Raw genomic sequence first — 27715 nt, forward strand, 5'->3', positions numbered from 1 at the left:
TGTTTGGTTTGTTTTTTTTATAGGTGAAATGAGGAATGATTTATATATCACTGTAGAAAGAGGAGAATTTGAGAAAGGAGGGAAAAGTGTGGCTAGAAATGTGGAAGTGACAATGCATGTTGTGGACAGCAGTGGTCAAATTTTAAAGGTAACTTTGTTGTATGTTCTTCCTTGCTGTAGTTAATTTTGATACACTTTTTCAGATGTAAATCATCTTTTGTGGCATTGTTTGAAGAGTACAAAATTGCTTCGGAAAGGTCATGTTTATCTTTTGCTGTCTTTAAATAATCAAAGTATTTCCACTTTTCTTAAAACCTTTATAAAATGCATGTTCATTTTATTTCTGTGATCAATTACATGATTCAGATAAACACATGTAACTGCCAACCAAATAAGTAATGATTCCATTAAGATTCTGGGAAATGTTGAAGCAAGATCAAGGTTTGGAGATTTTTTTATTTCCTAATAATTCTTCTTAGTACGTATGCATTTCCTCATGTTACACAGAACGTGTTTTGATCATTTTCAATTTTTTGTCTGATTTTAATAAATCAGAGATCCTGATGCAAAAATCACCACCGTGTATCAATAAAAGAAAAAATTAATGTTCCTTGTTTTCTTCAGATTTGATTGCATACTGCTGGTGATGGCTTACAAACAGGCACTGTTTTATATTTTAATTATTAACAGATGACTGTCTCAGATTTTTTTTCTGTACCAAAAGATTTCCGTTCACCTTCAACCTTTTCCATACGTATTTAGCATCATTTTTTTTTTCCTTTTATTTGCAAGTACTTTTTTTGCATGTTTTGCATGTTGTTGAGGGCTGTGGGGTAACAAAATGAAGAAGGGCCAACACAAATAGTCTGGTGCAAATTGTGTGTGTGTGTGCATATATGTGAAGTGAGATTGTGCATATAAATGCATGGCATGCAATGTATGTATGTATATATATAAATATTTATACATATATGTGTGTGTGTATATATCTTATATATATATATATACACACACGTAAAAAAATAAAGGATATAGAGATGATCCCTTATCATTGCTGAGGAGAAAAGCTACAGCTTACCTTTCCCACAGAAAATTAATAGGTATCCCCAAGTCAGGACTTAGAAAGATCCATTTGCCTACTTTGCTATGGAGAGACCATCATGGGTGTTGCAAAGGCAACCAACACTTTGCTTCTATCTAATCAGAGAAAGCAGGTTTCTTTCTTTTTTCATGCTGGGACATATCACTGATAACAGCAGGGTTACAGGGTCATTTCAGAGGACTGAAGATCTTGAGCCTGGGCTGTTCTTGTCTCAGTTACATTCTTGTTTGTTGCTTGGGCATAACGCTGGATGGGCCATGCTGTGTCATGGGATTCCACATTACATTTGTTGCTTAAGCCTTCCTGATCATCAGTTCCCCCTATATAATACTTTGATTCTCATTGGTGTGGAAGATTCTTGCCATTTTTTCTGATCAGCAAATATTAACAAAGTGCTACTGTTTTTGTGGGTTTAAAGATACTGAGCATTATACCATGTGGCACTTATGATATGAATGTAAATATTAAATAGTCTTCCTTGTAAGAACCTTGGTGACATTTTACCAGCGAACTCATCTGCCTTTAATCTCTAATCAATACTTTTTCTTCATTAGGATTTTATCTCATTCGGCTCTGGAGAGCCATCAGCCAGCGAGTACCATTCCTTTGTGCTTTATCATAACAATAGTCCCAGATGGGCTGAGCTGCTGAAACTTCCTATTCCTGTGGATAAATTCAGAGGAGCACACATTCGCTGTGAATTCCGGCACTGTTCCAGTAAGCGCTGTTCACGACTTCTGCTAGTCCTCTCCTTTACAGCTGCACTCAGCACATGAGTTTCCATAATACCTCAGGAAAAAGGCAGTTGCGTGAACTTTCTCTGTAATGCTTTCATGACACAGCTTCTCAGGCTTGCAGCTCTACTTGGTGGAACTCAGTGCTTTGGTAAAGCCTAAATACCAGGAGAAACTAGTCTAGTTTTATTAAGTAGAAATAGAAAACATTGCCAATGCAAATGTAAACAGAATTTCAGAAAAACTCAAAATGCAAATTTAGATTCACCTGGGGAATTATCCAAAATTATAACTGTTTCTTAGTACATGTTTAGCCATCCAGCCAATGGGAAATGTACACAGATACATCACAGTCAATTAATATCACTTTTGTATTGCCTTTTTTTTTTTTTTTACTTGTAAAATAAAATTCCAAAATTCTCTAAACATTCTGAATAATTTTAGAGATGATTTTGAGGTAAAAATTGAGGTCTGGGTCCACGTTCTGCATACCAAGGTATGGCAGGTTTGTGCATGGCAGGTTTCTGCATACCAGGTTTCATAGTTATGGTGCTGACTGCTGTCAAGCTTGTAGAGAAAGGTGGATAAAATTGTACATCTTTTAAACTGACACTGTTTGGCTCTTTTTGGTGATGTAGATATAGCAAGATTTGATTATTTAGATTGCCTTTGTGGAAATTGGCACACGCAGTAAGTTATAGTATATTTAGATTTCAGGTACGTAAACTTCAAAATATAAGGAACAGGTAATACAGGAAGAAATTTTCATTGATTTCTTTTTAAGATTTCTTTTATAAGTTATAAAGTAATAAAGGAAAAACATCAGTGACATTTCAAACAGGTGATAAATTTTTGCACAATCAGTACAAGTTGGGTATTTTTATTATGATTGCCTGCACCACCCCAACTGTGCTAAACCTGGACTCAAAGGTCACATATGTACACACTTGATGAAAAATTGGTTGATTTTCAAGTCTTCAGCATCTGCACTCACTGGCTTCAGTAAAATCTCTGCCATCTCAATGTTTTGTAGTCTGCTTTGTATTTCAGTGACAGATGAGTTTTGGAATTTGAGCTTAGGCATCCAAGTTTGAAAATGTTATCTGCTTTCTAACATCTGTGTAAGGAACAGTGACATCTTCAGTCATGTTTATAGAGGCAGATGCCTTACTGGAAAATAGAAGTGCAGTGTAGCCTGAGGCTGACCTAAAATGGAGACCAGTAGATAGCAGCTACTATAGGGGATAATTGCCACAAAAAACTCCTTTTGTCTTCATGTTGGACTGGCTAGGTCACATTCATTTGGGTTTCCTGGCATTCTATATATTGCTAAGACTGCATATTTGGTGGCTTCCATTATTTGTTGTTAATGAATACCAAATCATTCCAGAATACTACTTTCTGATTTAAAGTGAGATAAAAGAAACCATTACAGGAGATAATGTGCAAATCTGAAAACACATTTAAGATAGTCTTAGTCTGACTAGCTGCTAATAGCTTCCAGTATACTTTCTTATGTTGTATTATATCCATTTATTTTGTCTAAAATGTATAATATTAACTTTAAGTGTTGCTATTTATGTATGCATTTCAGCAAAAGAAAAGGGTGAGAAGAAGTTGTTTGGCTTTTCTTTCGTGCCCCTGATGCAGGAAAATGGGAGGACTCTGCCAGATGGCACGCATGAACTCATTGTACACAAGGTAATTTGAATTAGTAATCATTAGCTATAATGATTCTTCTGGAACATACTTTAAATGCCCAGAAACATTAGGTTGAGAAAGTCTGTATTCATCACCAAATGGGTGATAATCTTGTCACCATTAAAATATCCATTGTTGATTGTTTAATATTAAGCTTCCTGTTACAAACTGCAATGGAATCTAGGTATTCGTTTCAGTGCGCTGGTTTTACTAAGTCTTACTATTATATTACATTGTATTTACAGTGGATTTCAAAGTTAAGTTCAGCTAAAGTACAGAAAGTGAACCCCATGATACCCTCTTACTGAATTGCTGAAGTTGGAAAATCAAGCAAGCTCATTTATGCAGATCCACTCAATGTTATAATTTTTAGAGATATTTCAGTTTTGTAGGATTTTTTTTTCCCACATTTAAGTTAGCTTTTTGTTCAGAGGATTTGATATGCTCCCAGATAAATTTTAGATTTTAACACCAAAATTTGTAGCTATTCATAGCTACAGACATAACCTGTGCAAATTTGTTAGACTTCGAGGTCAGATATGAAGCTATGATCTGAAAACAAAGTTGCAACAGGCATAGTGAAAATTCTTCAATTTGTGGCAGAGAAACTAATAATTAATGTAATTTAGGGATTTGGTAATTTGTTTGCATGCAGTGCAGTTATTTTAACTGGTTTGTTTTTACAGTGTGAAGAAAACACAAACCTTCAGGATTCTGGTCGCTACCTCAAACTCCCTTTTTCAAAGGGAATTTTCCTAGGAAACAACAGCCAAACAATTAAAACCACTAAAGAGTCCTTCTGGATTACGTCCTTTCTCTGCTCCACTAAGCTCACACAAAATGGTAGGATATGTTGATTATTTAAAACATGATGAATTCAAATGAGTGTGATAGCTAGCCTTTTCCGTGCCAAGCAAGCATGGATATGCTCAAAAATAGCTTATGATCTATCCATTTTACAAACTGGTTTTCTTCATAATTTTTTATATCCAGATGGAAACCAATGCAGCATGATAAACCACTGATTTTAAGTAGTTCAAGAATGCTTTTTAGATTAACATGATATTGGAATCAAATGCAGCACCCTTGGAATCCACTACCAAAACTCAGCTACTTTACAAAACCTCTTAATCTCTTTGTTGTAGAGTTTTTATGAAATAGTTATTGTAGGCTTTAGGCTGTGTCAGTTTGGTTTTAATTAGGCACATGCTGCTTTTTTGCTGTATCACTTCTCTGCCTTAAAGCCAACAAACATTTACTACTACTTAAAACAATGTTATGCACTGGATATAAAGAGCAGCAGAGAGAAATGCATGTGTTTGCCCTCTTTACCATTGCTCTGTATAAAATTCTTAAAATTCTTATTTATTTGCCATATTAACTACTGTTTGTAACTGAAACAGTTTTCCACGAATTTCTAAATGTTGTGTATTTGCTTGATAATGTGTTTCTGACCATTCTTTGATATCCCACTGTTTTATATTTTTTTTCTGAGCTGTTTATCACAGGTTTAAGATCTTGCTTAGCTCTCTATTGTGTGTGAATGATTGTGTCTTTACCCTTCTTAACGTATGATGATAAAATCGCTAATTGCTTGCAAATTGATTATAGGTGTTTAACAACAACTAGAGCAGCTTTTTAAATTGAAATAATCATCTTAATTTTCACCATTTAGTAGCGAGTGTCCAAAATAGAACTATGTGCAAATAGTAAGTGGTCTGTTTCACTGTGCACATCCATTCTGTATTCTCATAGCAATTAGCTTCAAAGTAATAAAAGTTAGCCAATAAAAGATTTTCCCAAAGGTTTCTAATAGGCAATTAGAGACAAAATTTTCTTCAGTTAAAGACCTTGATTTAGGAAATCACATGAATATACGGGTACTTACACATGCACGAAGGTGCTGCCCGGAACTTAAGTGTCTTGCTGATAAATAGTTGCACTATTGTCTGGGGTTATAATACTAATTTATGTTCACAGCACAGGAGTTATTTTGTACTTAATGTAAATAGATGTGTGACATAGGGCATAAAATTTCCTTTTTTTTTTTTTTAACCATATTCTGAGTAAGAGGGTGTAGAATATCTGAATAATATTGATCCCCTTTTCAGCTCTGAAAGAGTTAACAATTATTTCAGCAGTACTTCAGAGGGTGGAAATATTTTCAATAGACAGGCTCATATTTTCTCCAAGGATCTTCTTTGGGAAGTTCATCTTGGTGAGTTTCCAAATCCCCATTCTTTTAAACAAAAATTTGCCAAAACCTATTGCATGCTCAGAAAATGAACATAGAGCAAAGCATGTGGATATTTGGTCATGTGAGCATTACTTCAGTTATTCCTGAGAGAATGTAGTGTATTTATTAAAAAATACAGGAGTAAAAAGTTCTGTGTATTTACTTTTTTAGTAAACATTAGTATTAGTATTTTTGAAAATTGCTGATTATTTTTTAATCTGTTTTTAAGTTTGGAGATTTTTCTGAACTTCTTAGAGATCTGCCTGTGTCTACAAATAACAATGTCCAGCCTGGAAATGAATTGAAAATTATGCTGTTGGTCTGGCCATGGGGTGGGGGAGGACCCCAAACCCAGACTTGTAAAGGGTGTGACTGAATTAGGCCACAGATTTACTGGCTTGCTGGGAAATTTTACTCAGCTGTCATTCTCTCATTGTCATTCCCACATGCCATCAGCTCTCATGCATATTAAAATTATGGGGACTGGGGGAAGGAGGCTGACTCCCAGTTGTTGGGATCCATAACTTCCTTACCCTGGGTACTTTGGAGGGGTTTTTAGGATTATTTCCAAACAATTTTCAGAGATCTTCTAACCAGGGGAGTCTGTGCGTTCCTCAACATATCTCATAAGAACGCGTCCTTATCTAATCTGTCTGCCAGTTAGGTTTTCCTTAGCTTGACTTCTGATCCTGGATAGGTAATTAGTTAACGTTAGCAAAAAAGTATACCAGCTTTTATATATTACATTCTTAGCTGGATAGTTATATTTCATTATCCTAAAAAAAAACCAAAAGAGCGAGAGAGAACATAGTATTTTTCTACAGAGTAGTTATCAATACAGTCTTACTTAGTTTTTGATATATAGGAGGGATCACTGCCTGCCAGAGACTCAGGATCCATCCAGCAAGTCAGAATATTTTAGCAAGTTGGCAAAAGTAACAGGGGGCAGCTTTCCAGAGTGACCCCAGTTTGGAGGGAGTGTTGGAAACTGCAGAAGCAGCCTGGTGGAAGGGGAATGCAGACCACCAGTTCTGGGATTCGGCTTTTTCCTTTTGAAGTGCAGTAGTGCTACACCAGGCCAGTTTCTGATGTCTCAGGATTTATAGGAGAGAGATGGAAAGATCATCACAAACCACTTGACCATTATACACATGATTCTAAACCTTTTATTAAACCTAGGTTTGGATTTGAATTATGGACTTTGAGAAGGGAAGTGTTTTGTTTGGTAGGAATGGTAGGTCAGGTGTAGCCTATTTTTAATGTACAAATCTGATCGTGAATAAGGAAGAGAAGGCATTGGAAATGTTTTTCTTCTTCAGCAGAATTTATCAGCAGCATTGACTTTTTCCCTTTTCCAAAAGTATGTTTTCCTAGTGGGCCTATTTTGGGGAACAATTTTATATTCTCATTTCTCTTAATACATGACACATTGCTATCCCTTCCCCTTGTGATTCACATGTCAGATTTTCTATTCATGTCATTTATGCTTGGGCTGTTTGCTAATGTTCTCTCAGCAATGTCTTTCCTCCTTAGCATTTTCCTTGAAATAAGTGCTTTGAAGTGAGTGTCTGACATTTGCTTTCTCTTTCTTTTTTAATCCTCCAACAAATCCCTAATATTGAGTGTCAACTGTCTTCCTGCCAAGTTCCTCCAGCAAACCTGTAAAGAAATATTTTTCCTGCTACGAACTGACAGCTTTAGCTAGTCTTGCTACTCCTCAACTTAAGTTGAGGCTTAAACAGAATGAAGTATAGAAGTCCATTTAATTATGCAAAAAACAAATGCAGTTCACTGGATTTGTAGTGCTTCTTTCTTGAAAATTCCTGACAGAAGGAATAATAAGACATATCATTTGTCCTTGATCTTTGGAATGTTTCTTTGATGCACATGTGGGACCTTTCATCACTCTTAGTTCAAGGTCAAAGTTCTCTTAATCCAAGCAATTGCGTACTAGCACAGGATGAAGCAAAACAAAAAAGAAATGTATAAATGCATAAAAACAATTTGTGCCCACCAAAATCAATTAAGGCAGCAAAATATTAGTGGAATAGCATGTAGGGTGCTTGCCGTTAGCAGCTCTGTTGAGATTTGAATATAGGTGGAGATTTATGTTATTAAATACAGAAATATTACTTCATTTCTTGTTGTGGAAGAGAGGAGCTTTCCTGGAGCAAACTGGGAAAGAAATGACACAAAGTTGGGTGTGGCTCAAATGTTACTTGAGTGTGAAAGCAGTCTGTGGTAGAAAGCACCCAAATAGTTGCTGAACCAAGAAGAAAACTTGCTATTGGCTTCTTAGTTTGATAAGTACTGAGAACATTTCAGAAGAACTGGATCCTTCTAAGACAATGCTGGACAGTGATCGAATAGACAGTAGTTCAGCTCAAACTGATGGAAGGGTTGGACGATGATTAAGGTTTTCTGCTTGAAACACCCAGGCTGAGAAATTCTGAAAAGCTGCTTAGTGAAACGTGAAAGTAGTAATCTTGAATGTAAAGGAGCTTTGGGATTTATTTAATTCAATGGTTCAAAAATATGTGGGACTTTTACTGAACACAACTTGAAAGGAGTGCTGTAGACCTGAGCAAGTGAGTCACGGGTAGAAAATGTGAGGAGTAAGCAGAGAACCTGCAATAGAAGGGAGAAAAATAACAGCAACGTGTCAGAGTTCAGCAAGGGCCAGGATCAAGTGAAAACTGCTGAAAAGCCAGGCCAAGTTTGCAAAACTCTATTTTAGGATATTGAATGGTATGGGTCATGAAATTCCCAACCTCATAGCAAGGTGTTTTTTTTAAGTACATCTCTGAAGCTGAAAGCAATAACCTATTACTGAAGAGTAATAAATATAGTACTTACATGTAAGACAGGTGGAAGAGCAGATATGTTAACTGGGCCATCACCCTCTGATGAATTTTATGCAAGTATTTACAAGAAGTCATGGATGAAGAAATGGGCGTGTAGCTAAATGGCATGTGCTATAAGATGAGTTTATCAAAGGCATAACATGCCAAAATAAACTTCTCAATCTTTCTTTTCAAAGTTTTTTTTTTATTATTATTATTCAGAGGAAGCATAGCAGATCTAAACCGTCTGGACTTCAGTAACACACAACATGGGAAATAGAAAAGATACAGATTAGAAGAATTTTAAAACTGGTAAATAAATGCTAAAAGGGAACTAGCAGGTTGCACTGTAATGGAAGGAATTTCCTTCCTGAGTGGAAGGAAAATACTACTAGATCTGAAGAATTATGCCTGGGATTGATCTCTTTTATAAAGGGGTGGAAGGAGGTGGGGATGGGAGTTACTTTACTAAAACCTGAGACACTAGAGAGCCTGTTAATGACGTTTGCTGCTAATACATAGTTGAAAGCTCTCATCAGTTGAGAGGGACAAAATCAAAATATATGATACAGGCAAAGCAAGGTAACTTTGATTTAAATAATTAATAAGGAAGAGTAGAAATTAGATCAAATCTAATGGTACAAAAAGCAGGATCATAATGTAATGGAGACTCTTGGGGAATCTGCTGTAGCCAGGGAGCTGAACAGTATTAAACTGGAGAAAGACCTATTTGTGTCACCACTATGATGTATCTAAAAAAAACCCCCCCAAATTCTAGAACATATATGTCGGGTGTGTACAGCAGACATATGAGCTTGCTAATGATATAGAAAACAGTGATGTAATCTTGTCTGTAACGTAGTTACCATTTTGGTCAAGAAAGCTGAAGGAGAATGAATTAAAACTGGAGGAAGTGTGAAGTGACTCAGGTATGTTTTAGCTCAGAAGAGTTTATTTTCCAGAAGAGATTGTGTTGCTTATTAATAAAGGAGGATCTTAGAGGCATTGTGTTTGTTCTCTAAAAAGACATAGGAAGATGAGTATCTTAAATATATTCAACCTAGTAATTAGGAGACTATTTCTAGCTGTCAGAGGATGGACCTGGAAGGCATCCTTCAATGGGATGAAAGACAGTAAAATAATTACTTTTCTTAAGAAAAAGTTGGTAGTTGACAAATACCTGAACAAGATTGCATGATGCAGTTGCCACAGGAGACTGCTTTTAGTGACCCAGTACCGTGTTCTTATGTTTCTATTGGTGGAGCAATTATGGGATGGAATGAAAAGTTATTGTTGGGCAGATCATATTATAGCAAATGTTGAGATGTTTTCTTTTGTTTTAATGATGCCAAGTTTTGCTGAGTGGACTGTAATAGTAGAATTTAAAATCTGAAATGCTGCTTTGCTTCCAACTTTAATCCAGCATTTTGTTTTTGCAGGAGATATGCTTGACCTTCTGAAATGGAGAACCCACCCAGACAAAATTGCAGGTTGCCTCTCAAAGTTAAAAGAAATTGATGGTTCAGAAATAGTGAAGGTATATAGCTTTCTACAGTTTTAGATAATATGAGGGAAATAATGTATTTGCATGTCACAAAAATACCTATTTAATAACCAACTGTCTCTTATTCTCTCCAATCAGTTTCTTCAAGATACACTAGACACTTTATTTGGGATTTTAGATGAAAACTCTCAAAAATATGGATCAAAAGTATTTGATTGTTTGGTAAGTTTCATTTTGTGATGATGCTTAACACTATTTAAGAACTAAGTAAAAAAAAGAAAAAAAAAAGGTGTTTTTTTTTTCCTTTTTCCCTCACCTTTAGGTTCACATAATAAATTTGCTGCAGGACAGCAAGTTTCACCACTTTAAGCCAGTAATGGACACCTACATTGAAAGTCACTTTGCAGGAGCACTTGCATACAGGTGAAGTCTGTACTTTTTCTATCGGATTTCAATACTGACAGTTATTGGTAAACTAAGCAGAATCAATCATTAGGTTAAATTAAATGGTATCATTAGAAATAAAATGCAGTGCTTGTATGAATGCCCAGATTTAGGCCATTAAAAAAGAGTAAAATAGATTCAAGTTACCAGAAAGGTTATTTGCTAATGCTCTAACATTGACTTCATTTTAAAATCTTCTTTTTTCAGTGGATTTCTTTATTTGAATTACTTTGAAAAACATAGGAGCCTTAACATAATCCAGCTGCAACTGTGTTCACTGTCTGTGTAGAGCAGTGCACTAATGAGTCTCGCTTACTCTGCTGTACTCTCTGTATTTATTTGCTGCCTAGACTTCCATTAAAACCAATGCAGTTTAACAAGACTGTGAACCAATGCATGGAATAGCAGGGGTAGGTAGACTCTGTGCTGGTGGGGACTCTTCTGGCTTAACTGAGCTTGTGTATCCTTGTCAGAGTCATTCTGCTGCCTATGGGATGCTTGTGTTATTTCCTGTTCATTAGAGACCTACTAGGTGGCTTTCAGCAGACTGAAGACTAAGTGTAATATGGAGCCTGTAGCGATGAACAATTTTTTGTTTTGTCAGTGTTTCTCATATGACAGATATTTGTTTGCATTTTAAATGGAAAGTTAACTCTTCTACTTCTGTGTTGTAATACTTTCTGATGTGGTATTCTAGAGATCTTATAAAAGTACTGAAGTGGCATATTGATCGAGTCACCGAAGTGGAGCTGCATGAGCACATACAAGAAGTACTAAAGGTAATAAAAATTGTCAACAGCTTTATATATGTTTGAATGATGTATTCATACAGTACCAACAGGTTTAACTTAAGAGAATGAAGCACAGTATGTATAAATGATGGTAGTATTAATTCTAGGGAGTTACAGACTTCTTCAGTGCAGTCAGTTTATTTACCCTTCTCTTTTGTCAGTAAGTTCATCAGTGGAGCTTACTACCATTAGACTCTGGAGCTCTATGTTCCTTACTGAATGAGGAGATACATGAGTAGGAGATAGACCTAAGAAATCAAATATAGATTGCATTGGTGATATTAACATTTGTAGCATAACTGAATCTAAATGGCAGACATGCATGCTGCCTTAATGGTTCAATCCCGACACCAGGGAATTCTACTGAAAATGGTGGTTTTGGTTGCTTTTGTTACTCTGTTTTGTACCATCAACAGAGCACAGCATGGAGTCAGGCTGAGTTGTGCAACACAATAATCCCATTTGGGACAGGTGCTACAGTTGGGAAATAAAACATCAACGTGGTACCCGTCTGTGCTTTTCTATGCTGCTGTTAACTTAGGTGTCTTGCTAATAAGAAAAGACTGTATTTTTAGTTTACATTCCAACAGTTTTGCAACTTAAGCTTTTTTTTTTTTGTATCGTCTGGTTAACAGTTGACAGGAAAACAACTTTTAACAGGCAGAGAAATTCCAAGAACAGCTCAAAAGTTTGAGCCTATTACTTATATTGGCCTTATATGTTTATGCAATAGGTATTTCTGTAGCCAAAGACACGCAAGGGATGGGGGGGAGGGGGGCAGTGTTGAGATTTTGAAGTTTTCCATTTGTTAAAAAAACAAGTGTTCCCTGATTTGTGGAGATTATGAAAGGCAAGGGAAGAGCATTTCTGAGTATGTGCTTTTGAAAAGTTGTTAGTGTTTCAATAGAAAGATTTGCCAAAATTAAATAACATGGTGTCCTGTTTCAGACCCTTGTCATTATCTGAATGATATAATCATTGCGTGTGTTCTGTTTAAAGATGAGCTGGTTCATTTTTATGAGTTATCTCTGATTTTGACATTTGTAGGCACAGGAATATATCTTTAAATATATAGTTCAGTCTCGAAGGTTATTTTCTATTGCCACTGGTGGACAAAACGAGGAGGAATTTCGCTGCTGTATTCAAGAGCTTCTTATGTCAGTACGCTTCTTCCTGTCCCAGGACAGCAAAGGAGCTAGTGCGTTATCCCAACTACAAGTAAGTGTCCAAGTTGTGCCTCACTTATTGCCACATTCCATGTGCGATATAGAAAATGCATGCATGGCCTTACCTATATTCCCAGGAAAGAAAATGAGCATTGGCATTTTCAGCTCATCCTCATACCTTTTGTCCTATAGTGCGAAATCTTCATACCAGCAGCTTCTAAATATGCTTGGCATAGGTAATCCTAAATCTAATATTTAATTTTGAATTATAATGATATAATTATTATACAAATACATTATACTGGATACAAATAAAGTCATATCTCTGTTTCGGGCATTTTAGGGCTTGGTTTAATCACATTGGAACTGAAAAATTTGAGCCATACAAAAGGCTATCAGAGTTTTCGTGCTTTACAGAAAACTTTTAAGTCTTGATGTACTGTATGTTTTAATACTCAGCTGGTATCTTTATTCAATTGAGACTACTAAAATTGATTAGTGCTAAAGCGCAGAGGCAAAACACACAGGAGACAGCTCTCTACATTGTGGCATAGATTTACCAACTTCTGCAGCTCATAGATATGCCATCCTTTTCCCCTGTTTCTGTAACCAAAGATGTTTAAGAACTGTTAAGAATTATTAATTTCTTAAGCTCTGTAGAAAATTGTTCTTCCAAGAAAATGGCAGATCAGAGAGAACACAGTAGAGAGGTGGTCCTTCCCATCTTATACCATGTAAGCAGGTGGAGTGAAAAGATAAATGAAGTAAAATGATATAAACAACCACATCTGGAATTCTTCTTCAGTATCTTTAACCTTGTATGTCATCTATTCTGACACTAGTGTGAAGAAGGTCTGAGGTATGAGTATCTTTTCTCAGTCAGCAGGATTTGGAGAGGAAGAAGGGAATGTCAGTTCTAGCTTCCTTTCTCTGGCGTTGCCCTCCTTCCTCTTCCAGTGTTTTGTTTCCATATTCATTATACTCAGCAATGAATTTCTAACCCTATTTTAGGATTGTTGAAGTGAACCAAGACTGCCAGTGCTGCCTCACTCCAAAATAAAAATGTTCATTATTTGAAAAATGGAAGATGTGGAGGCTGTTATGTTACTTATCTTAAAACAACGGAAACCAAAACAACTCCAGTCAAATCTTCTTGTTCTGATATCAGCTGGCTTGTGTTATCCTTGTAAAAACTTCCTCTCGCACATAGATTGTGAAGGATCTGTAAAGTATAAATATTTTTGTTCTAAGTTGAACTTTTTACTTTCACTTTTTCCTGGGAAAAATGAAGAGTCATTAGATAATGCTTAAAGGAAAATAGTCACAAGTGTAAACCCGTGAATAAATGTGAGGATATTTCTTCTGAAAATATGACCATTTTTAAAGCTACTAACTACCCTTCAAATGTAAAACTAGGCATTTTTCTACAATTACTTAAATTTCTATAGTTATTTAAATTCTGTAAATGTCAAAACTATACTGCAATGTCTGACCATTTTTGCCCTTTTCCTCTAGGCTGTGTTTCTCAGCTCATTCCCATCGGTGTACTCTGAACTTTTGAAGCTCTTTGATGTAAGAGAAGTGGCAAATTTGGTTCACGATGCTCTAGGCAGCTTGCCAGCCGTCATGCATGGGGATGAGTCCCTTCAAGCTGTTAAACTGCAGAGTATTGGGAAAACTGTAGAGAGTCACCTGTACACTAACCCAGGTAAGGTCACCCTGGGCTCCCTGCAGATAAGGAACTCAAATTGTGTGCTTGGCACACAGGCCAGCAGGTGCTGAAGGGAACAGTGTTGCTCAGAGTAGTGCTTCCTAAAGAATAATTCTTGAAGTGTTACTCTGTAAGAGCTGCTCATTTATAAGAATACAGTTGGTTAAATTTAGTGGTTTGTTTTTTAGCAACAAAGACTCTTAAAGTGTGGTTTTGTTTTGATCCACTGTTGGCAATATGTCTGTGAAGGGAATTTGCATTATACTTTTTAAGTAATTATAAAGGAAAAAGCTTTACTAAATTGTTTTTTTTTTTTCTCCTTTGGGGGCAGTTCAGCAAACAGATTGCCAAGTATCCATTAAGTCTTATTTACGTAACTCTTGCTAGTTCAGCACTTTCGACCCTCCATTTCTTAAAGTAGCATAAAAAGGCTACACAAATGCAAGTGATAGTTGGTGCATAAAGTATATAACAGCAGTTATTTGCTATGTGGAAGAAAAAATTGCTGTGTGGTGATGAGCCTGACACTCTTTTTTCTATTCTAAGTGAAACCCATAGAAGTGACCAAATATTAAATTTGAGATGAACTCATTTTAAAATAAAAGAATTAAAGTAGAAGACATTTAAAAAATTCCAATAAGTGTTAATTTACTCACCAAAAGCCCTCTTGAGAGCTGTTTGGGTATTGGCTGATGGAGTTCAGTAGAAACAGTAACTTTTCCCATCTAAGGCATTCAAGATAAACACATTACTATGATGAAGGCTCTGCAAAAATGACCAGGATATGCATAAATATTTTGAGATGCTGCAAAATAAAGGAAGATAACTTAGAACACTTTTTTTTTTTAAATGCTTTCAGTCATTGTACTTGAAAAGCATGAGCTCAAAGAAATGAGTAAGAAGTATTTGATCTTGGCTATTTTGCTTCATTCTGGTTGTGAAAACAGTTTACCCTTTCCCTTGTGAGCCTCCATGGTGGTCCCTTCCAGAACAGTTAGCTCTCCCTACACCTCATTGATCAGACCTTTGATACTCTGCGTAGATGATGACATATTCACGGAGCAATCTTAAGGATGCTCCAACGTACTTTTTTCATTTTCCAAACTATTTAGGGACCAGGTAGCATCATTTCCATTCTCCTCCCATTATCTCGGTTAGGTCAGCCTAAACAGAAGATCCAAATGAATGAATGTAATTAAAGAGAGTTACTTAATGCCATGTAAGGGACTCTTGGGGACTTTCTTGGAACTGTAAATCTGCTTTTTGCTGTATGACAATTTTTTTTGTTTCCTTTTGTAAAAGTGTTAGTGTTTTTATTCAAATCCAGTTTCATTATTAAGAAGTCTTATGAGTTGGTTTGGCATTAAAAGCAATGAGAATTACGAGTTAAATTTTACGTGGAGTACGAGTTATACACAAATAGAATATAAATTTCTTAGGCCACAGGGAAACTGATGTGAAAGAGATCAGGCAGTAATATAAGCTCCCAATGTCCATGATAGGAAGCTCAGGCAAACACTTGTACAGTATAATTTCAGTCATTGTTACGTTAAAGGGTCTTGTGGAGATCAGCATCTTGGTCTCTTTGCCCTTAATCTTTTATCTCTAAAATACAAAATGTAAGTAGACTTTCCCTCAGTCAATCCCTACAAGGAAGTCCTTTTAAAATCCTCTTGGGTAAATAAATATTGCACTAGACTATGTTAATGTGCAGAGTAAACTGTACATCCTAATGTGAAGTTGAGGCTTGCTGCTGTGAGAATAATTGGTTTCTGTCTCCCAGATGAAGATGATGAACGCTGCAAGCTGTGGTGCTAGCTAGCACATTGGAACTAGATGGAAAGCAGGAAATAACTATTTATTCAAACGTCTAAAAATGAGGAGAGCACTTCTTAGATAACATTTTCGGTTATCTGGAGCTTGCTTGGAAACAAGTGAGAGTAGTTTAGCATGGGACTTTTACACATTTTGTGCCGCAAGGGCCTGAACAACTAAGGCATTAGCTCCAACTGCTGCAGAAATCAACTGACACTAAAGCTATGATTTTGCTAAAATTAGGAGATATATTTGGTATATTGTTGAAAACAGAAACATCAGACATGCAGGGGTTGATTTAAGATGCCCAAGCACAGATGTTTAGTACAATTTCAGATGTATTCAATGCATCTGCCTCTCTAGAGAATGCAGGTTATATATTGTATTTACTGATCGTGTATGGATAGGATGTCTGAAATCGCTCTGTATTGAGGCTTTGGTATAACTTGCTTAGAACCTTTTTCTGTTTCAGTGATTTTAAACTTCAGCTCTTCCTATAGGAAACTACAGAGATGTTAAAAGATGTCAACAGCAGTTATCTGCCTAGCTCCTCTGAAAAGTTAGTGGGTGTTAAGGCCTTACTTTACTTGGTTTTCCATATTTACTTCTGCATCTTTGTAGTACACGACATTGGGTGTCTAAAAAGAAACAGATGACAGTTTTCCTGCTGATAAAGACTAGCAGTATTTTTTTTCCTCTTGGCCTTTCTTCCAGTCTCCTGGTATTTTGGGTGTAACTCGTTGAACGCATCCCTGTTGGTACTTGTAGAATGGCCAAATTGATGACCTACATATGCCTGTACCCAGAAGATTTTCTGTCTTTGTCATTTCCCAGTAGTCTAGCACTCTTGTTTGTTGTCTTTATTATTATATTATTTATTATATATTTTTTACTATAATATTATTTATTATTATTGTAGCTTGCTTTAGGGAAGAGTTAAATCTGTTTTGCTGGGAAGAGTTAAGGCCAATAACAGAGAAAGACATCTTGAACTATGTCCTTCTTGACATGGTTAAACAGGAATTGGCAAAACACCAATATTTTTTTTTACTCTAGGGGCACTACTTTGAGCTTGCAAATTCAATAGCTCTGAAAACATGAGATATGTAAGGGGAATGTTCTATACACACCTGTGGGGGGATGTATGTATGTATATTGCATACAAAAATCCAGCTTTTATTAGTACTTCTCTAGTGGAGAGCAGAAAATATTTTGCAAAAGCTTTGCAAATATGCTTTGCATCTGCGGCTCTTTTTTTAGGCCAAGGGAGGACTTTCTCAGCCATACCTGTGTTTTTGTTCTGCACTACAGGCAGTTTTTTTCTTTCAGCTGAAAACAGTTCCTCATAAGAGTTTTGAAACTGACTGTTCTGTGAACAGTGACATCTCTGTGCAGTCACAGAGCAGGCATATATGTTTGGTTTTGGAATTGCAGGGATAACTCTTTGGCTGAAGTATTTTCTTCTCCTACCACCCTCAACTCCAGTGGTTCTTTCAAACAAGGGCGTGTAAATTGAATAGGTCCAAGTAAAACTATCAAAAACAAGAGCAGCTTCCTTGCTTTTCACTGTTCAAGGAGAATGCTGTTTATTTGTTTAAAAAGTTCAATTACACTAATTCTTTTTAGTGTAATTGTTTTGACCATCTGTTCAGATATAGTCATTGAAACGAATATCATCTGTCTGAAATTAATCTTTAAAATACACTAGAATAAAGAAAGTTTTGTATGTCTGTGCAGGTGCTTTACCACTAACTGAAAAGCAAGGGGGAAAGTTGTGCTGTGGGTTAAATAATAAATGTTAATGTAGCTTGCATAGGAAAGTCACAAGAGTTGCCCAGAGTAGTCTCTTTCTAATTATGCCAAGCATGTACTTGAAAAACTCTATATCATTAATTTTGTCCTCTCTTTCTGTATAATATTTGTAAAGGGCAAGTATTAGCATTTTAAACAGTCAGCTAATTTGGCTTCCTGCACAGAGGAAAGATTAGGACAGTGACTGATGGCTAAGAGTTCTGGTTATTGCATCATTCCTTGTGCTCATTAATTTTTCTATAATCAGTGACTGACATTGCAGCTGACAATTTTTAAGAAAATGAGTAACCTGAGACAAATGTTGTACACTACATTCTCCAAACTTTCTCACATAGTCCTTGGTTTGGCTCAGAGGTGAATATGCCAACTCTCCTCTTTCGTAATACCACTACGTCGCTCCACCTAAACAGCTCAAGACAGAGAGGTGTTTAGATTATGGGTTTATGAGGAATATATCTAAAGCTGTGTTACGTGTGGTGGCTAATTCAGTAACTGGCACTGTTCCCTCCCATGTATAGCTGCAAGTCATTGTAAGACGCTTTTTGCTAATCTGTTTGGTCTTGGTAAAACAAAGCTCCTGATCATTTTATGGAGCTTTTGCAAAAGTAGGATACTTGATACAGCTGAATGAGGATGCTCAGTTTTGACTGAGATGCTTCAGGCCATATCATAAGTAAGAGTTGGCTATTTACAAGTCAAGCATTGCTACACGTAGATCTTCTGGTCTTCAAAATGGAGTTCATAGTGCTGCGCTTACATGTAAGCAGTGCACAGAGTAGTGGGCACCTCAGAAAAGGTGCCAAATCCTGTGTGTGCTCATCAGGAAGCTGCTTAGAGTTAACCAAGAAGCAGCACCTTGGCACAGGGCTGCTCCTGTTTTCTCCTCACCTTCTGGGCTGAGGGATTTGAGTTGTAGCTGCAAGAGAGGACCTGCTGTCCTCAGAGTACCTATGGCCCAAAGGACAAGGCTTACACAAGCAGTGTGTGAAAGAGCTCCTATGACTGCTCTGTGACAGTTGTGGCGTTAAGTAGTGATTTGAACATTTGCCTGGGATTGGAAGACCAGGTTCAGTGCTCTGTCAGCCTGGATTCAGCTTCCTATGACCTGCCTGCCAGGCGAATACCCCAACTGCAGAGCCACAGGCTGGTTTACACAGTGAACCCTTCATCTCTTCTCTTGAAGATGGGTTACCAGATAGTCAAGAATTCAATATTGTAAGGCCTAATGGAACACAGGGAAAAGGAGCCGTCCCTGTAACCTAGAGGTTAGGACTTCTTTATAGGAAAGGAGAGTCCTGCTTTTTCACTTCAGCTGAAGGCATCAGCTCTGTTTTTTCATCTACCAGTAATCAATAAGCAGATTTAGCGGTAGGGATCAGAAGCTTGCACTTTCTGAACCACAGGTCTGCACATTAGCCATCTTCCTGCCTGCTTTCCATTTGACCCTACAGATCTTGCAGTGGTTGGGTCAGTGGCAGCTGTGCACACTTGACATCTCAGACTACCTGGGGCAACACTTTGCTGAGCTTCTGTTTTTCAGGTAGAGAAAAAGAAAATGTCTTGTTGGTTTGGTTGAGACACTTCTGCCCAGCTGCAGTGCTACTCTCAGGCCAGTCCTGATGAAAACCTACTGAAGCACTTGCAGAAGTAAGCAGTCACTGGATAGATGCTATTTTGTTTCCCAATTTTGGGGTTCGGTACCACTGGTTTTAGATTCATGGCTTTTTGCCTATTGCCATACGGTCTTTATTTATCTTTTTCTTTAGTAGGAAGATATAGCGGAACACCTGAATAAATAAGAAGCATGAAACACCCATTTAAAAAGAGGAGGCAAGCTTTTTTTTGAAAACAAGAATATACTTAAATAGTGTGTACAAATCAACTTGTCCATATGATTTGTCTTGTGTTATACAGATAACTACACAATGAAAACAAGGGAATAATAGAGAAAAACAAGATTAGTGCTGTATTTCAGTGAGTGAAAGAAGCATTCAACAAATAAAATCTCAGAATAAATCTATTTTTTTCTCCTTCCTAGAAAAAATAGAGGAAATATTTGAGGGGAAAAAAGTGTTTATAGAAAGACTAATCCAGGAACAGTATCTGGTTGGCAAAATGATTTTAAAGGAGTAATTTTCCAGCTAGATAAACTCAATTTTTAGGAAATAGTTACATTAATGAACAAAGGAACTGGGTAGCTGAATATATTTAGGTAATGTAGTATATAATCATCATTAAAATTTTAATAGAGGAAACTATTCAACTACATTTCTATAAGAACATAATTTCTCAATTATGGAAGAGATCTAAAACCAACAACAAAGTGAAAACAGATAACACCCATTTCATTTATCAAGTTGTAAATAAGTGCTTAATATGTTATCACAAGTGTAACTATTAGGGCTCTTCCCATTTAACATTGGCTTTAATTATAAGAAAAAAAAGCAAGAACAAGTAGCATGTTAATGAAGTTCTTGCATAATTTTGAGAGAGTTCAGGACTGAAAATAGCACCAAAGAGCTGTGTTTAGAAAATGAAATAGAGGAAAGGCCAACCATTTTATGTAGACATCAGTAGTCTAAATTGCTCATACTCAGTAGGAGTGAGGAATCTGGAAAAGTGAAAATCCTGAAAGAAATCTGAAAGTACTGCTTGTCTGTAAAGTAGAACTCATTTGTAGAATAACATAAGTTCAAGATGAAGTCTGTTGTGACATTGGCTTACACATGGCAAGGGAACACTAGAGCATAATTTCACATTATTATGAATACAAGTATTACTGTGCTAAGTTTTTTTGCATGACAGTTCAATAAATACTTAGATTTTTCTGTTATATATAGTATATTCCACACAGTGGTGTTTTTCTTCATCCATGGTGTGACATACTGAGTTTCAGCATATTGTTTATTCTTCAAATATTTGCTTTAGGGTATTATGATTATGAAGTAAAAGCTGCTGCTTATCAAAAATGTTAGTTAAAGCAAGTAAAAGCTTCTGCTTATCAGAAATACTGTTTTGGACTGAAGATGCGTTTTATGTCTGTATTAAAAGTAAATGATTCTATGAGCAGCTCCTACTCATAAAATTTTTCATTTTTTCCAGATTCTCGATATATTCTCCTTCCGGTAGTTTTACATCATCTCCACATGCATTTACAAGAACAGAAGGACCTTATAATGTGTGCACGTATCCTTAGCAACATATTTTGCCTCATCAAGAAGAACAGCTCAGTAAGTAAACACTGTGTGACATCAACAAGGTGTTGAACTTCTTTATATGGCTAAAGACATTTAATGGCACAAACTGGACCTTGACCAAGACCATTTTAGAGTTCTTTGTGTAATGATTCTGCATAAACATGTCATTTTGATTTCTTATGAGCCTTTTCTTCCCATTCAAGAATATTTTAATCGTAGCGCATAGTGTTCTGCCAAGCTTTGACTCTTTTTGAGTGCCATTTTGGACACAAAGAAATGCCCACTTTCCTTTAGAGGCATTTTCTATTGTGGGCTGTTTAGTCATAGGGGACACAGGAGTGCTATAGGTAAGCAGATTGATATGAGTATTGCAGGGGGGCGTTGCATTTAGTTGTAAGTTGATAAACTTTGTGGCCAATTTCTGATGTTTGTGTTTGCAAATTCATCTGTGAAAGCTGCATATGAATCCTGGCTTAGATAGGTGTCTTGCAAATACAAAGATGATTATAATTTCTGACAGGCAAAGGGATATAAGACGATTAAAACCAAACATTGCCTGTAGTTAGTGCAGTACATACATATCAAGGCCAGCGTACATTACGTTGTAATGCATTAGTGAGAACTGCTTTATATGTTTCTTCATTTCATACTGCTGTCAGCAATTAAAGTTGCTCCATTGGTGATTTGATACAGATACGGCTTGCAACTTTGGCATTGTAACAACATTTTCATTGCAGCTGCTCCTGGATTATTATAATACCTCATCACAAGATAAAGTGATAGATGATGAAGTGTAGCTGTGGATTCGGGTTGGGAGAAAGGCTTACATGTCTGGTCTTAATTTCAGGAGATCTTTCATTTGGAGTTACCAAGCCAGAGATGTACACAATAGCAAGTGGATGTCTACATAAAACTCTCTCCAATGTTCAGGATATGCAGCTACTGTTTTTAGTACTCTTTGAGTCATTGACAGTATTAACAACGTGGTGACTTTGATATGATTTTTGTGGATCAGTTCAGAACTTCATTCCTTCCATGGTAATCAAGATAATTTAGAGGTTGAGGGAACAAGTGAATTTGCAGTCAGGCAGCTTTGAAAATTAAGGTTGTTGGCCATTCTAATAGTAGTCTGTACATGAGTCCTCACGGTTGATACAGTTCCTAAATACACTGTGTACTGTCTGCCTTCATAAGTAGCAAAGTTAACAGTTGTTTGATACTAGACAAAGTGACAGAGAACACAGCCATGACACTAGACTCATCTTGAGTCCAAACAGGAATTTTGGGTTTTGTTACAAATCATATACTTTGGGTGTGTAGGAAGAAAAAACAAAAACAAAACAAAACAAAACGCAAAAAAAACCCAAAAAAACCTCCTACACCTTGATGTCAGCAAAGTTGAATGATCTGTTTGTCAGTTGAATTTTAGTTTCGTTGTGTGCACAAAGTGTTTCTTTCTGCGAAGAAATGTCATCTTAAATTGTGGATAAAATCACTCAGATTAAGATGGGGTTGTCTGCTGCAGTGGAGACAGAAAACATTGTCGAAGCAGGGAAAACATATTTCCATCTGAATTAAAAAGGAAAAGTAACTACAATTTGACTTCATCAAGTGTTTTCATGCATGTGATTAAGGTATTCATGGTCTCTTTTGGCGGTGAACACTTTAGTTCTTTTGTATTGACGTTGCGTACAAGCAGTTGTAGGCTTACATAAATGACTAATTTGTTTGTGCTACTCAGTTGATGGGAGCAATGTAGCTGGTCCTTACTGCTGAAGCAGGTCTTGAAGGTTGAGCACCATCTGCTTGTTTCTAGTGCTAGTTTCAAAGTGTGAAAACAGAATTCTACTTTTTGGAATTTAAGCCTCTCTTGGCAATTTCCCCAGAAAAATATATGGGCGTTACCTATAAAAATCTTGCCCGAAAAGTTATTGTATATTATTTACTGCTTTCTTCTAAACATTGATTGAAAATAGAGCTATGCTAATTTGATGACCGCTTACATATGCAAGTCATCCCTGTAACTATCCTCTATATTTCACTACAGTGTAATTAATTGAAAACTGTTAGATATTGTTTAATTCTATTTATTTTTTTCTTAATTAGTGAATACTCCTTGTTTCTCGAATGTAACACTAATAGTAAAACTATCATTTGTTTCTCAAATGACATCAAAATAAATATGCCTGTGGTCATCTTTCTATTTCAAAATCTTAAATGTTTTGTTTATTATTTAAGGAAAAGTCTGTCCTGGAAGAAATTGATGTGATTGTAAACAGCCTGCTAGATATTCTGTTAAGGACCATTCTAGAGATCACCAGCCGACCACAACCATCAGGTTCTGCTATGCGCCTCCAGTTTCAAGATGTGACTGTAAGTTTCTTATAATGAAATAGCTCACAATTGTCACTGATTGGACTACTAGATTTATGACAATATTGTCTTTATATTGTAATTCACAATGTTAAGATTTTGTGTATAAAACAGAGAACGAGGAGAACAAAGAAAACTTTTCTTGCATTTTATTCATTTTCAGTGGAAACAGTATTTTTTTTTCATTAATTTTATTTATAAATTGTGACTAAAAAAAAAAACGCCAAAGATAAAATTTCTTTTGAAATTGTTTCAAGTAAATAAATACTTCGTTATGTTTCTTTTGTTGACAAATTTAATAGCTTTCTGAAACTCTCCTTAGGTTTGAATTACTGAAAACAGAAGAGTATCAATCAACAACATTTTATTTCCTAAACTGCATACGTTTTTACATGATGAAACAGCTCTAAAAATGCCTGCAGAATCTGTGGTGCTAACTTGCACAAATCCAAATTTGTTAATTGAAAGGCATTTTGTTGTTCTCTGGGCTGAGCATTTGAGCTTCATTTCTGTCAGATGAAGTGGAGCAAAGAGGATGGATTTAGAAGATTAACAAATGATTGTTAATCTTGGTCAACCTGCTATAACAACTCATGCAAATTAGAAGGTTGAAATGCAGGCATTTACAGGAAAGCCTATGATGAGCTTTGATGAAACAAAATGAAATGTTGCTTTGTTTTCAGCAAGGTTCCCAGTTCGCTTTTGAAGGGCAAATCAGTTCTAATATAGCAAGGGATATGACTCCAATATGAGATGAGGGGGTAACATTTTGTGCAGAGAACATACTAAGCTGTGTGATTTACCATCTCATTATATGCTTAATTAATTAATTGCCCAATTTTTACACAGTAATGGTTTTCATTAACGAATAGATGGTTGCTTTTCAGACCAGAATTTCCTCTGAGATCAACCATTTCAAACAGCATTTAATAGCTGTGGAAGAAATGTGTTGTTGGGTTTTTTGTTTGTTTGTTTTACTTTACCCCACAGAGAACAAATGCTATATGAAGAGTTTTATGGAGCTGACCAAGCTCTGTAATAACACCATGCTTTTCACTGTGATTCAGTAGGACTTTACATCTAAGAGTTTGGGGTTTTTGTCTTCAAATTACAAAATCACAAATGTACTCCGTGTGGCATATCAGGCCATCACAAGAAAATCTCAGCTGAAGTAAGGGTTGTAGTATTAGACTGTTAGTGTAGCAAAGCTCTGAGCTTATTGGTTTCTTCTGAGAGATCCACTTCCTTGCAGATTAAATTTTCATAAAACACCATGACAGCCTAATTCTTTCACAACATCAAAAAATTAGACTCTGAAAGTGCTTTCAAGTTGCAAAATTTTCTTTTTATGCATCATAAAAGCCATTTCATTGTCACCACAGGCATCTCAAAGAATGCTTAATGTGGAAGTGACTCACAGCACAGCATAAGGCAATTATATACATTTATGTAGAAACATCATGCAGTATGGGCTTATGGCAACACACGGAGCCAGATTCTTGGAACTATTTGTAGAGCAAGTATGATAAAGTACTCAATGTGAGTACAGCAGTAGTCTGTTCCAGTATGTTACCATTATTTCAAGCTGCATGTATCATAAAATATTCTTTGTGACATGTATCACAGCAGCACACTGGATAAAATTCTGTCATGCTTTTGCAGCAGATGTATTGTGGAAGTAGTCCCAAACTCACCTCAGTGTGATCTTCTAGGCCCATGTGTCACTGTTTTTCTGCACAAAGCAGCAGCATAAAATCAGGCAGCCTCAGGCTGTGTGCTGCCATGATTTCACCATTTCTTTCATCTCAAGTAATTTTGGTACCTTGGTACCATTTCAGTTTGCAGTGAGGTATCTTGTTCAATAGTAACCTGCAAGATGGATGTGATGCTTTAAACTGAGCACAAAGAACACATGGCGTCAGGGTGTCAGTGTTATAGATGTTGCACTAACAAACATTGAATTTATTGCAATGGTGAAAGGAAAACTTCTGCTTTAGGATATCAGTGATTTAGACCTTTGGATTTCCTTAAGAAAAATGTGTTTGCATGTAAAGAGTTAGCAGAAAGCAATCCAATTAAAGCAAACCTTTACTGATTTCAGATCTTGGAAGTTCAGTCCCTCAGAACCTAAATGAATTGCAATTTAATTGTGAGCTCCATGTATTTTAATAATTGTGCTCCTTAAATAAGACACAAAAAATTACTTCAGGTTGCTACCTAAGTGAATTGGATATACTGCTTGGCTTGACTTATGACACTAGAATTGGATCCTAAATGGTTTTTATCAAGGTCTTTATGTGTGTGGAGTTTGCTTTCGTGTATGATTCGCATGTACCCTGACTAGTTAGTCTGTGGCTAACACTGGCAGAAATCTTAAAACATACATTTTTGTGTTGAGTTTGACAAATGCAGCTGTGTTCATTGTTATTTTAAAAAACAGCTGCCTGTATAGCTACCTACATTTGAATTAAAAGCTCAGATTTAGAAGTCTGTTAACAATTAGCTAAAGCTGATACCCGTTTATAGCTAATCTGTCTGTCTACTATAATAGTACAGCTTTCTATAATAGACTGTGATTTTTAATATACTGCTATAAGTTGAAGTAAATGTGGGAACATAGAAGGAAGGTGGCTAGTAAGGACTGCTTAAAATGCTTAAGCAAGAAGGGAAGTATTCAAAAGGTTCATACTCAAATTTTGTCACTCAAGCTAGCAATCAGGTCAGCTTACACCCTTATTTATTTACTCTGCTTGTTTTGGCTAATTAGCCAAATCTGAGTGGTCTCAGATTTTATAACTGAAATAAAAGTCTCCAAAAATTATGCCTATTTAGATGAACCTACATTATACTAAATGACATGATAAAATCACATTGCGGATAGATATAATTAAATTGAAAATATTAAGAAATAATGATAAAAGATCAAAGTATTTTTTTTTTCTGAGGAGAAGCTGATAAGGTTGGAAATAATTTTTCAGATATTTACAAGATAGCAGCTGTAAACTTGATAGTTATGCCCAGAGCATGGAGATTAAGAGACTTTGTAGCCTTAGGGTATTGTTTTGAGAATTCTATGTTCACTGTAAAAACCAATGGTTTTACAGGGAGGTAATTAATTTGGGATCATTACTTCAATGTAAATCTCATTATGGGCAAGACAATTATTATTTTATCACTGTGTTGCCGGTGAAAGCCATCACCTCACACACTACCAAGTATACAAGGTATAAACACAAGTGAATTAGGCCTTCCAATTTAAAACCCAGAACAGCCATTCCTGTGAAAACATACTCCTTTTTTAATCTTATTTTCTGTTTTTAATGAAGGACAGGGAAAAATTCTTCCCAAAATTTGACTTGACAAACTAATGAAAGCCACCATTTTAAAGTACTATTATCATACCTGTCTGTTCTCTCAGTCTCATTCCCCATTCCTGGTAGATACAGGCCAGAAGCATATTTCCCATTTTTAACAAGCTTGTAAGATTTCAGAATTGTTCTTTTTTTAAGCAGTGGGATGTAATCCAGACCTTTAGCTCTTTCCCATCCTGATCCATTCTGCAGTCGGACCGGATTAATACCATTCAGTGTTTCTTCCCAGTTCAAAAGTGAACAAGCAGACAGGAAAGGGAGAGAGGGGGAACATATTCCTTCCCATAATGTCTTGTTCGTTTGATCGCTTGCTGGAGATACCGGTGCTGTTCTCTGCTCTTTTGTTCCTGAATCCCATGCTGTTTGAAGGACAGCCTGGTGAATGTGCATCAGTAGACGCACCAAGGAATCTGCATAGCAGTCCAGTAAGTCCCTCAGCTGGCCCCTGGAGCATCCCTTTTCTGGAGTCTGGGCCGTGGTGGAGCGTGAATCCAGGAATCGGCACTGTGGGAGAGAGTGGTCTTGCCCTACTCCTGATGAAAACATTTTCAAAAGTTTGGTCAGGCCTGTAAAGGTGTTTTCTTTTTGACAAATACTGGCTTTGTGATGAAAAAGTGTTTTGAAAAATTCCCAGCTAACTCCATTAATTTCTTTCCTAAAGGTAAACAATAGCATTCTTCCCAGAATTGTTGCAAAATATTTTTGTTTATATTTGTTTCAAAAGTGAGTGGACTTAAGAGGTTGTGATTTTAGCAATCTAAATAATCTGTTTAAAAACAGATACAAGGAAAACAAATCACAAATGAAAATTTTACTGGTTTAGCCCTTCTGGAACTATTTCAAGTAGATTTTGCTAAGCAAGTAAACTGCATTTGGGGAAAAATAATTCTTTAAACGGGAAGGAAGTTCATAGCT

At 36.3% G+C, this 27715-nt stretch overlaps 1 protein-coding gene across 1 annotated transcript in view; it reads left to right on the plus strand.

Moving 5' to 3' along the window:
• DOCK4 (dedicator of cytokinesis 4) overlaps nt 1-27715 on the plus strand; it is a 269438-nt gene that overhangs the window by 174847 nt on the left and 66876 nt on the right. The window contains exons 14-25 of the mRNA XM_068400425.1: nt 24-148; nt 1657-1819; nt 3431-3537; nt 4224-4380; nt 10056-10153; nt 10259-10342; nt 10443-10543; nt 11262-11343; nt 12403-12573; nt 14037-14229; nt 20962-21089; nt 23295-23429. Coding sequence (XP_068256526.1) covers nt 24-148; nt 1657-1819; nt 3431-3537; nt 4224-4380; nt 10056-10153; nt 10259-10342; nt 10443-10543; nt 11262-11343; nt 12403-12573; nt 14037-14229; nt 20962-21089; nt 23295-23429 — 1544 coding nt within the window. The remainder of the gene's footprint in view (nt 1-23; nt 149-1656; nt 1820-3430; nt 3538-4223; nt 4381-10055; nt 10154-10258; nt 10343-10442; nt 10544-11261; nt 11344-12402; nt 12574-14036; nt 14230-20961; nt 21090-23294; nt 23430-27715) is intronic.

The sequence above is a fragment of the Nyctibius grandis genome, chromosome 5, assembly GCF_013368605.1.
Source record: "Nyctibius grandis isolate bNycGra1 chromosome 5, bNycGra1.pri, whole genome shotgun sequence".
Lineage (NCBI taxonomy): Eukaryota > Metazoa > Chordata > Aves > Nyctibiiformes > Nyctibiidae > Nyctibius > Nyctibius grandis.